The sequence below is a fragment of the Agelaius tricolor genome, unplaced genomic scaffold, assembly GCF_023055355.1.
Source record: "Agelaius tricolor isolate 1412-34295 unplaced genomic scaffold, bAgeTri1.0.p SCAF_9, whole genome shotgun sequence".
Lineage (NCBI taxonomy): Eukaryota > Metazoa > Chordata > Aves > Passeriformes > Icteridae > Agelaius > Agelaius tricolor.
This window is the reverse complement of record NW_027269269.1, coordinates 33,952,072-33,964,322: the sequence shown is the minus strand read 5'-3', so window position 1 is coordinate 33,964,322 and position 12,251 is coordinate 33,952,072. Positions and strand designations below refer to the sequence as shown.

The following is a 12,251-nucleotide window of genomic DNA, read 5'->3' as shown; positions in this document are numbered from 1 at the left end:
GAGACTTCAATTTCTCTTTCAGTTTGGAGCTTACTTGCTCTGTACTGCTTTTATAGTCAGTGTAGAGAGAAGAAAACCTCTGTGGAGGATGTTCCACATCTCAAGTGGACAAGACTTTTCACCTAGGAATACTTGTGTACAAACCTAAGTGCTTCATCTAGATGGGATTCATTCAGGCTGTATGTTCCATGGCATTTGGCCACCACAATGCCATGCATTTACCTCATCATGGAACAGATCATAAGATGCACATCTCCTGGATGTACTTTTGAACAGATGTTGTGAATCCACTGGTTTGCAACTGAGAAGTGAATCTGAGAAGTGAATCTCACAGAGGTACCATTCCCCAACATAAAATGAAGAGAAAGGGAGCAGAATCCTGGAGGTACTAAGGTGCCCTCATCCTTCATTCTTACTGATCTACTCATAGCTTAAGCCAAATTTCTTTGTGGCTTTAAGATGACCAGTAAATCAAGGGGAAAGTGAGCAGTTTACTTAAGTAACCTTCCCTAGCCAGTGTCACAGTTGCTTCCTTATAGTCAGTAATACTCCTTGTAGAAATGTTTTATAATTTATTCAGGATGGTAAAGTTCGTCTAGGCTTATGACACATTAGGATTTATAGACTGAATTGATGAAGAATTACTTTGCTTCTAGATGGTTCATAGTATATGAACCTATTCAGTCTTGGTTGTAACCTGTTGGCTCCTGGGAAAGTTCTGGTTTTTTTGTATCATGTACCAGGAAAAATAAAAAATAACATCAACAAATCAGTGATGGAATGGACAGTGAAAGTAGCTAAGAACTGAAACAGGCACATGAAAGGCAAAGATGATGACTTTCTTGGTATTGCAAAACAAACAAAACCCAACTAAAATTAAGCAAAAAAAAAAAAAAAAAAAAAAAAACCAAACTCAAAAAGTAAATAATTTTTTTCATTATCAAGAATATATGGGCTCAGAATTGAAGCCTTGTGGGGCTACTTGCCCACTAGGCCTTGGTCTGAGAAAGCATTTCAGAAAGTAACTTATCGTGCCTGTATTTTAACAGTGACCTTTCTCCTTTCCTAGGTGTTAAAATAATCACTCAACAGGTGCAGCCCAGTAAAATCCTTCCCAAACCAGTTACAGCGACCTTGCCCAGCAGTAGCAATTCACCCATTATGGTGGTTAGCAGTAATGGGACTATCATGACAACTAAACTGGTCACTACTCCCACTGGTAAGTTATGGCTCTGAGAAGGGAAGGGAGGGTAAATCCAGACATACAGGTGATCAAGCATGGTTTCCTAGGGTTAAAAAAAAGGCACTTACCTCTTCTGAACAGTGGGCGCAACAGCACATTCACAATCCTGTTGTTTTTTATTCTAGGTCAGGATTTTTTCACTGAGTGCTCTTTTATTCCACTGTTGGAATTGGTACACAAAAATACCAATGTTCCTTCCCCACTGGGTTTATTTTAAAGGAAGTTTTTATGCAATCTATACAGATACTTTGCACTTCTGTAGTACCTTATATTACATGATTTATACTGATTTAACTCAAGCAGACAGGTCAGCACCATTCCTGTTTTGCATAGATGGATTTCAAAAGAAATGTGACTTGCTCATAGTCCTGCAGTGAATTTAAAGTGAATTATAAAAAGACCAGTAAATTAAAATTTAAGCTCCCGGTGTTTTTCTGAGCATCTGGTTGTATTTGTGTTTCTAATAGATAATAATGCAGACTGTTCTGATGGTAAACTTGCATGAGGAAAACTTGAAAGGTAGCTTTATCCTGGTTTTCAGAAAACTCTTCATTTCCTTATTTTTTTTAGCATGGGCTGGGAATATTAGAACCATGAAATTGTTATGGTTGGAAAAGCCCTCTAAAATCATCAAGTCTGACCATTAACCCAGCACCACCGTGTTCACCACTAAAAACCTTGTCCCAAGTGCCACATCACATGGCTTTTTGAATGCTTCCAGGGATGTTGATTCTACCACTTTCCTGGGCAGCTTGTTCCAATGTCTGACCACCCTACCCATGAGCAATTTTTTCATAATATCCTACCTGAACCTCTCCTGGTGCAACTTGAGGCCATCTCCTCATGTCCTTAGCATAAACTAATGGTTAATACTCTGTTTATAACTTTTAAAGTAGCCCACAGATACATTTTTGAGTGCATTAGAAAAAACAAATGTTTTGCAGTTTTGTTTCGTTGGTAAGATCTGTATTGTACTCTCTTGGATGTGAACACATCTTTCTGGATGAAAAAACTGCTTTCCTCTTTGATCTTTAGCAATTAAGGGCACTATCTCCAGCATTACAAGCAAAATGGAATTTCAGTGTTTGTGTAGCTGTTGTTACTTTTTAACAAGTTTCTTTTGTGGACTCAGTTCTCTTTGCATTTCAGAAAAGGACTAGTTCTAAAAACCAGCATTTATACTGTGTTGAGAGGTTTCTTTTGTGCTGCTGTATGCTAAGTCCATAAAATAGCATCATTGTTGCAAATAATATTTTTTCTAAGGGTGTTACTTAAACTAAACATTGGTGGTTCTCTTTTTAAGCAATCTATCATATAGGAGAAGTGTCATTCCTGAGAGGAAGGGATGAGTTCTGTTTGTGTCATCAGATGCCTGACTCCTGGGCATCTAAGGGAGCAAGAGGCAAACCTACAGGCAGAATCTGCACATCTATTAAAAATTACAGTCTTGCACACAAGGACATGAATTAAAATAAGGCAGTCATGGAACATTTGTTAAAATACTCAGAAGACTGTTATGTTCAATTTAAATTTAGCATATACTTGAATATTGCTCTGTGGATTTAAAAATTACTAGAAGAATTTTAAAGGGTGGTAGTAGATTGCAGGCTGGGATATCTTCAAATAAATCTGACACTTTTCTCCTAAACTAACATATTTTTCCACAAACATTAGTAGAGGATTGTGTTGTAACAGTGAACTCTTTTTTTCTCTCTCTTTAAAACAGGAACTCAAGCAACTTATACACGGCCAACAGTGAGCCCCTCTCTGGGAGCTCGGATGGCTGGAACTCCAGGGGCTGCTACTTATGTGAAAACTACAAGTGGTAGCATCATTACTGTAGTACCAAAATCCCTGGCTACTCTAGGAGGAAAGATCATCAGCAGTAATATTGTTTCTGGTAGGCATATGAGTACTGTTGTTACTGGTAAGACTTTCATTTCAAAAGTAACTTTGGGCTTGCTTTAATTGTTCAGGGCTTTTCTGTGGGTTACATGCTCAAATAGTTATTAGAACCTTTATTGGAGAATTCAAAAGGAAAATAGCTTGAGCGTGAAGAAGAAGGTAATAGGTAGAAGTTGGAAGGTGGAGTGTTCTTAAGGATTGTGGTAGTTCTTATGTTTAAGAAGGAAACAGCAAATGTGAAGGAAAACTGGGAGGAAGGAGAAATGCGGGGTGGGCTATGTTGTACAGAGGACAGAAAGATCAGAAAACACTATTGGCCCAAATTCAAAACATTTTATAATCTCAGTGCTGCCCTTCTCTGTTCCACTGCATATCCAAAGAACTGGAATAAAAATGTACTGTGTATGTTAAACTCAGCCATGCAGTCTCCACCTTATTTTGGTATTTTACCAGTGGCAGCCTGTCTTTCCTTTAGGTCATGTTTCCTTTAAGCTTTCCCTCCCAGCTTTGTGCAGACTGTGCTGGTTACCTTTGTTAGTCTGCTGATTAGCCATTGGTCTCCCTGCTGGTTATGTGCTGGTGGAGGTTTCCCAGAAAAGCTGTGGCTGCCCCAACCCTGGAAGTGTTCAAGGCCAAGTTGGATGGGGCCTGGAGCACTGGTGTAGTGGAAGATGTCCCTGCCCTTGACAAGGGTGGAACTGGATGAGCTTCTAGGTCCCTTCCAACACAAATCATTTGGTGGTTCTATCATCTCTGAAGATAGGGTTTCTTTGGGACCAGGCCCAAGCACACTGATAACAGTGACAATTTCTTGTATAATTTAGGACTTTGTTTAGCAAAGACCCAACATGGCACCAGCCAGCTCCAGTCAAGGTGCTGCTCAAGCCATCCAGTAAATGCACTCTTGGGCTGTAATCTGGTAGAGCAGTTTTACAGCTTTTGATTTCCACAGAATTATATTTACTGATGATACAGCATCTTCTTTGGCAACAAGTAAATTTTTTTAGCCTTTTGTGGGTATGGTGAATTATTAAGACAATATCTTGTAATATACACTTGTAATAAATTATACACAAGTGGAAGTATTCTCCTCAGCAGCAGCTAATGTGGGGAAACCTGTGAGTGATCCTGATGAGGATAATAATGGTTGTCCTGAAAGAACACAAGTTTGGAAATCATGCCTGCTTTTTTCTTTTTGTTTGCCTGATTGTTTTTGCTAAGGGAGCAGTCTTTAGATGCCTCTGAAGTCAGTAGGATTAAATAAATCATAATCTTGTCTCAACATGCCTTCCCTTTCCCAGAATTGGTAGAATTGTTAATCTGAAATAGGTTGTGAAGAATTTACAGGCATGACTAGTGAATAGAAGGTAGTAAAGGGAATCCTTGGGTTTGCAGCTCTGTTGTGACTGAATGGTGTTTTCCTCTGGAGAAAGGAGAAATTGTTGATAAAAAGCTGTAGCTTTTTATCATTGAGTAGCTACAACATCATCAACAGTATCATCAACTGTAGCTACTGCAGTAGCTACTGCAATGGTAGTCTGATAGCACTGATGACTGATTCCAGTGTATGGACTTCTGTAGACTGTGGAAGGCTGACCAGAATTACCTGTCAGTGCAGGTAACTGAAAACCTGATAAAGGGAATGGAACGAATTAAATACTAACATAGGAACAGCTATAGCCAGGTCAGCTCTTCAAAAAACAAAGAAACAAACAAAACACAAAAAAAAAAACAAAACAGGACCAAAAAAAAAAAACAAAAACCAAAACAACTAACCAAAAAAGAAGAAAAGACCCCCAAAAATCACAAAGGAAAAAAGAAACACAAACCAGCAAAAAACACAAAACCAACACACTTCTAAACTTATCTTTTATGGACTGGTTGTGAAACAATAGCTTTTTTTTTTTTTTCTCCTTTCAATCCACTACTCATCACTTACATTACAACTGAAAGAGGTGGTGTTTCTCTTGACTGGAGATACAGAGGTCATCTGTAGAAGAATCTATGTACCAAGGATGTATTTGTCTGTGCAAATAGGAGCTTGAGTTGAGTATTAATGATGTCCTTATCCCACCCTAACTCCAGCCTTTGACAAGTTCTACATGTTTGCCTGAGAAAGCTGTGTTAGTCTGCTCTGTACCTTGTGAGAAGGGGTTGCCTGTCCTAATGTAGAATACATTACATTCCCCTGGGCACACCAGTTTTTACTGTAGGTGAAAGATTTCTTGAGTTGGCATGTAATCTTTCCATGCTGAGTTGGGTAACATGAATTCCCCCTCCAGATGCTGCTGGTTTCTTGATGTGCTGTCAGATTTAAAGACAATGATTCTTCTATAGCTCACCAGCTTCTGTGGTGAAAGGAAATATACAAAATGTGATAAATTGCACATTATTTTTTTTCCCACAAAAATTTAGGAACTACGACCAAAATCACTACAATTCCAATGACATCGAAACCCAATGTGATTGTTGTGCAAAAAACTACTGGAAAAGGAACTACAATTCAAGGGCTTCCAGGCAAAAATGTTGTCACAACACTGTTGAATGCTGGGGTAAGTGTTTCAAGTCTCAAATTAAGAGCCTGGTGACAAGCTGTGTGGTGGCTGCTGCTTGTCCTCCATTCTGCTAAAGACTCAATTAAAAGCAAACTGTGCATGAGCTCCTTAACAGATCTGGCATGCCTTGATGTCAGGGATCTTTAAAAACTGACTGTGGTTTGCAGAACATGCTTAAAGCAAACTGGGGATGTTTTCAAAGATAAAGGAAAATATAAATTTTAGAACTTCTTTTCCCATGGATAATGATTTTGTATTGCTGAAGCAAATAAGTAGATGAAAATTACTAGAATAATTTAGCCTGTTTGCTCCAGTGAGAACCAGGGTCCTGTGTTAATAACTTGCATCTCCAGCCATTTTTCATTTGGGTATAAAGGGCAGAAATAAACTGTGTCCTCACAGTAGGGGAACCACTTTCAGTTAATGTGGTGTGTAACATTGTGGCATCCTGTTCCCTGGGTAGTGCATAGTGGTGAATTATTTTTTGGGTAACCTGAGGTATACCCAAGAATAAAATCAAGTTTCTGGCATCAACTGAGCTTATCTGTAAGTACTAGCAAATAAAAATGATCAATGTTCCTAGATAAAACTGTGAGATTCAATACCTTATTCCTATAAAAATTTAAAAGGCTGCTTGAGTAGCAGAACTACTGAAAGGGGTTTTTTTAATCTTTTATGGGTTTTTTTTTTAAGTTTTGAACTTCCCTAGTTTTAGAATTAAAGGTGTATTTGCAGACAAGTGGAAATATTATGATGTTACACAATAGTAGCTACCAAAATGGGATGGTATTTTTGAAACACGTATGGTGGGATTTCCAGCTATTTCATGGATGTTGGTAGGAACTGGCTACTACTGTGCTACTCACTTGGTTTGTTACTATGCAGAGCTTAAAAAATCATGCTCAATGTCTTTGCTCTTCTTAAGCTATCAGGAGTCTAGTTATATGTAAACACTATTCTGCAGTTGAATGATTCCTGTGAAAGTGCTGTGAATCTGGATTTTTTGATGAAGTGAACTTTTAATTGAAAAAAAGTCCATGCATAATTAATATCTTGGTCCTGCAGACAATGCAAAAAATCTATATCTAAATGATTTTTTTAGAATCTCAATTTAAATCTTTTTTTAGAATCTCAGTTCAAGTTTTGTAGATGTCTTGCCAAACTTAGTGTTAACGGAAATTCGTGGTCTTTAAAAAACATTTGTGAAGGATTTGAAGAAAGTTCCAATTTTAAAAACTTCCATGTCTTTTAGTTACTTCTTTTTATTCACCCCTTCAGAGCTACTTGAAAGATAAGGTAATGGAAAAGTGGATTTTGGTAGCTTTTTCCATTCAAAACCATAGGGTTTTTTTGTTCTTGATTGTGTAATGTATTTTCTATCAAATAAATGTAGTTGTAGCAGCAGATTTATTTCATGGTACACACACTCACATATAACTATATTTTTTTTGGAAAATTGGGTCTCACTGAACAATTCCATTAAGTTAATCTGTAAACTTTGACTTCTCTACAGGGGGAGAAAACTATTCAGGCAGTGCCAGCAGGAGCAAAACCTGCTATCATCACTGCCACAAGACCCATCACAAAAATGATTGTTACACAGCCAAAAGGAATAGGGTCCACGGTCCAGCCAGCCACCAAAATCATCCCAACTAAAATTGTTTATGGTCAACAAGGGAAAACACAGGTACAGTGAGGACCCCTTTCATTTTTTGGAATGTACCCCTAAATTTTAATGGGAAGTAAATAATTTTTCAATGTGTTTCCTCATTTGTTCCAGGTTTAATATATATCTGTGGGGAATGAGAATTAGTGGCGTAATGAGGTGGCCTCGATCCTGATTTCTCAAACACAGTATCTGCATTTGTTAGCTTTTTGTGAAGGCCTAGAGCAAGCCAAAAAGATTTACTAAGCCTTTTCTGGAGCTGAAACTGTCTGGCCATGGCTCCAGATACTTGTTTACATCTTACAGCTGATGGTTAGACCATTAGAAATAAAGATGCAGAATCTGGACACAGGTCATTCATCAAATCTGAGGTTTTATTGAAGTTTATTTTCTGCTTAATACCTGTTCTGGCTGTCCCTGCAACCTTGTGTAGTTGGTGGGGCTGTTTACAGAGAATCTGGCTTATTTCTGGATGCTTTCAGTTTCAGCTTTCTCTGGCTGCACTTAGTATTTGGAAGAACTAAGCTTTTATGAGATGTAACATTTTGTGTGTTTTGGTTGTTCAAGACTGTATTTATTGTGGAAGTGCTTGTCCTTATCAGTGCAGTGCATGTTCCAGCTCACTTGCATAGCTTTCTCTTACCACACTGGTTTTATCTAGTCCTGAAAAATAACTGTTTAGTGGTTTATTGTGTTAAACACTTCGAATTACTGAGTGAGAAGTACATTCTTGTGCATTGCCATTTACTTGGACTTTTTGGTTTAATAATCAAAGTCGCTGAATTTAGAGGTAGACTTTCTAAGTAAAATATTAATATTATGTAGGTGGTGTACATAGATCTGAATGGCACCCTGTACTCTGATTGCTCAGATCTGTTTTCTTGAGTGCTTTTACTATAAACAAAATTTACCTTTCTAATTAGGTCCTCATAAAACCAAAGCCAGTGACATTTCAAGCAACAGTTGTGAGTGAACAAACCAGACAGCTGGTGACTGAAACGTTACAGCAGGCTTCAAGGGTAGCAGAGACAGGAAACTCATCTCTCCCGGAAGTTAAAGAAGAACCACAAACCTACACTGACAGTAGTTCTTCTTCTACAGAGTCTTCCCAGAGCTCTCAAGGTCTGTGTTGGTGTCACATAATGTATGAGTGGACTGTCTTCCAAGCATGGCAGCTTGCTCCAGCGAGCTCTGTGTCTCCTTTTAGCACAGGTTTCACCCCACCTGTTTGCAGTGAAGCACCATTGTTCCCGTACTTTTATATTTTTCTTTCTTTTGAGCTACTTACTATATGCTTTCATTAATCCTGAAGAGTGGTGATAAAGGTGTCTTGCTGGGCTCCAACTTGCTGTTAGAATGCAATCTGTTGCCTCTTCCTGCAGAATCTGCCAGAGGTGGGCAGGGTAGCAAGTTATGGAGGTTATTTTGGCAGTCCATGCTCTGCCACTGCCTTTCCAGATTGTATCAAAGCATCTCTCTGCTGCATGTCTGAAAGCTGCCATGGGACCAGCACAGATCTTGGTCCTTTTATAGATGTGTACATGCATCAGGACATATATCAGACATACATCCTGATGGGAATTCTGCCCTGGCTTCAAGCCATGATACAGATCCAGCTCTTTGTGTGTAAGAGGAGCAGTAAATAATAGGGCATAAACAAAATCCAACCTGTGTTTGGGAGTGACCATGACACATATCAGTACAGAAAATTAAAGCAAGTGTCTCAGTGAAACCTTTGTTCCTTTTCTGTATAATTTCGTAACTGTTGGTCTATATGGCCATCTAAGTAAGTTTTAAAAAAGTTCTGAAGATTCAACCAATTTACCAAAATTTAGTGCTGTTAGTTGAGAATACTGAATACATGCTGATCACCTGAACTGCTGAAACCTTCTGGAAAAAAAGTTTAATCCAAGGCAAATTCAACATACAAACAAACCTGCTTGATTTTTCAAACGAAATCTTCTACAAAAAACTAAGATAGAGAACTTTTGGTTTTTTGCTGGAAACTGTTCATAACATCAACAGTGTTTTACTTCAAGAATCAATTGAAATAGAAACTAAAGTGTTGCAGAATGAGAGTATGCATCCTTGGCAATGTTCAAAACTAATAAGTAATGAGTAATTTGGAATAATTTTGAATTATCACCCTCCTTTAAAGCAAGAAGTTGGATGAGAGCCCTCCAACCCAAAATGGTTGTATGATGACTTGAACTGGCACAGGTTGCCCAGAGAAGCTGTGGCTGCCCCCCATCCCTGAAAGTGTCCAAGGCCAGGTCAGACATGGCTTGGAGCAACGAGGTCTAGTGAAAGGTGTCCCTGCCCTTGGCAGGGGGTTGGAATGAGATGAGCTTTCAGGTTTCTTCCAACCCAAACCATTCCATGATTTTATGATGTGCCTTTGGTTTTTTTGCAAACAGATTCTCAGCCTGTAGTCCATGTGATTGCCTCAAGAAGTCAAGATTGGTCAGAACATGAAATTCCTGTGGACACAAACCCTACAATAATTTACCAGGATGTATCCAGTGAATCTCAGTCAGCTACTTCCACAATAAAAGCTTTGCTGGAACTTCAGCAGACAACAGGTCTGAAAACCCATAAGATTGTTTAGGATAAATTCAGAGGTTATTTTTTGCTTAAGCAGGCTTTTTGTAATAAGTTTTGTAATTGAAAAGCACTTATCTTGAATCAACTTGATTCCTTCCTTTTTATCCTGTATCAGTTTGTTTGCATCTATACATCTATAGTGTTCACTATATTTAATTAAACTAGTACATTTATATTATAGGTTTATTTTATTGTGAAGGTTTAAATATTAGCGTTGATTTTATGCTTTGCCTTTCTTCTAAAGCAGTGAAGGAAAAGTTGGAATCAAAGCCAAGGCAGCCTACCATTGACTTGAGCCAAATGGCTGTTCCAATCCAGATGACTCAAGAAAAGAGGCATTCTCCAGAAAGCCCTTCAATTGCTGTTGTAGAGTCAGAACTAGTGGCTGAATATATCACAACTGGTAAGTGTCTAAGGTTAGTGTGAGGGTGGCTTTGCAGTTGAAGTCTGAGGACTTAATTTTAGAGTTTTCTTACAGTAGGTTTTACTTTTGTGTTTTTGCTGTAATTTTCTGTAGAGGAAATGAGTATTTTCTTCCACTCCTGAGACCCTGTGCAGGGGACAGAGATTGCATCTGCCTTGCTGGGCCACAGGGGAGAATGTTTCTAACTGAAACAGAGTGGTTGCTTCAAGACAGCCCACTTGAGTAGATTTTCCATTCCCTGGACGTAGAAGACAGACTGTCCCAGCACCCTGGAAGGAAAATGTACAGTAAGAAGAAAGTAGAAAATGAAGCTAGAGGAACCATAGGCTAGATTTTGTACTTACTGAAATGAGTCAGACATTGATTGAGTTTGTTAAAATCCATTTAGTCCCGACTTAAAGCAAGGTGTGCATATAACAGGGTAATGTAGCCCCAGTTTCTTCATTTTCAAGAAAGCCTTGAACTAATAAATATGCCCTTCTAAAATATATAAGTTACTTAAATTCATCTCTTTAAATTCTTGACTCCTATTTGGACATCCATTTTGTGTAAGTCCTTTCTCTTGTCTCTCTGATGTTCCCTACTACCCCAGAACACTAGCTATGAGACACTTCCCATACATACATGAAAGGATCAGATTACCTGTTTCCCATTTTCATTTCTCAACTCATATTGTTGGCCTCTATATTATTTGGAAAATGAAAGCAAAAACAAATTCTACATTGGAAAAGAGAAATAAAACTTAATTGTATTAAACTGTATTACTACATATCTGTAGCTCCATGATTTTAGTGCTAAATATCTAATCTGATTTTTTCATTTTGTTCTGTACTCTTCCCCTTGCTCCCATCCCTTGAATGGCCTGAATTTAAGTTGTGTGAAATTTGGGCTGGGGGGATGTTATTATTTTTTCTTTTGAATAGCACTTACTGTATCTGGCTTCAATTTCAAATATTTTAATCATGCTCCCTTGGATCTCCTTTAGAACAAACTCCAAAGTATAATAAATGGTGTTACAGTGCTTTCCAATTAGCAGTCAAATATCTTCACTGATGCAGATGTTGTGCATTGGGCTTCTCTTCAAGGTTCCAGTTTTTGATGGGTCTTGCTGTGAAAATTGATGTACAAGAGGGCCTTTTGCAGGGAGGATGGAAAATTACAGTCAGTGTCTTTGTAGACTTCAGTACTTTTCTTTTTTCTTAGAAACCATACAAAGTGCAATGGCTAAAAATTTCCTGGAGATATGGAGATACTGTTTTAAGTATTAGGATTTCTGTAAACATTGATTTGAAATGTGGCAATCTTCCAGAGAAGTGCAGACTCTATGGGCTGGCAGCAGCAGGTTCTGCTGCAGCACTAAACTGGTTATTTTGCACTTAGGTTTTTGTCCCTTCCCCCAGTTTCTCTGAACATTGCCAAGGAATGCAAGTAACTTGAGTTTCATTTTGGTTTGATTCGTGCTTCTCTGAATTTATCAGTAACCCACATAGCTATATTTTCTGCTAAAAATTCAGTAGTAAGGTAGTAAAGAACCTATAGTCTGTTGAGAAGTGTCCTGCATGTGCCTAGACCAAAGGATTTGGGAGCTGGGATTCAGAGTGTGCTTCCTCATGAGATGAAGGGAGCAATTCACACATCTTAGTGTCACCGTTTTTTGTCTGTCTGCAGACTCAGGAAGACAACACTGTATTGGTTCACATTCGGAAGAATATCTACACAACCATATAGGTTAGAAACTTTATTTTTAAATTAAGTTTTCAATTGTGTAGGAATTGTTGGGAGATATCCAGGATAAATCTGGCACAGCATGCAGGCCAGTATTGATGTAAACCAACTTTCTTGGAGTGAGAAAGT

At 38.3% G+C, this 12,251-nt stretch overlaps 1 protein-coding gene across 16 annotated transcripts in view; it reads left to right on the top strand.

Annotated features, from left to right (window-relative positions):
- EMSY (EMSY transcriptional repressor, BRCA2 interacting) overlaps positions 1-12,251 on the top strand; it is a 41,851-nt gene that overhangs the window by 21,945 nt on the left and 7,655 nt on the right. For 7 of the 16 annotated variants that reach the window (XM_071433630.1, XM_071433637.1, XM_071433622.1 and 4 more), the window contains 8 exons: positions 1,070-1,219; positions 2,970-3,170; positions 5,564-5,700; positions 7,217-7,390; positions 8,293-8,491; positions 9,787-9,951; positions 10,218-10,376; positions 12,066-12,125. In XM_071433630.1, the coding sequence (XP_071289731.1) occupies positions 1,070-1,219; positions 2,970-3,170; positions 5,564-5,700; positions 7,217-7,390; positions 8,293-8,491; positions 9,787-9,951; positions 10,218-10,376; positions 12,066-12,125 (1,245 nt within the window). The remainder of the gene's footprint in view (positions 1-1,069; positions 1,220-2,969; positions 3,171-5,563; positions 5,701-7,216; positions 7,391-8,292; positions 8,492-9,786; positions 9,952-10,217; positions 10,377-12,065; positions 12,126-12,251) is intronic. The other 9 variants (XM_071433638.1, XM_071433626.1, XM_071433629.1 and 6 more) reach the window with 7 other exon arrangements.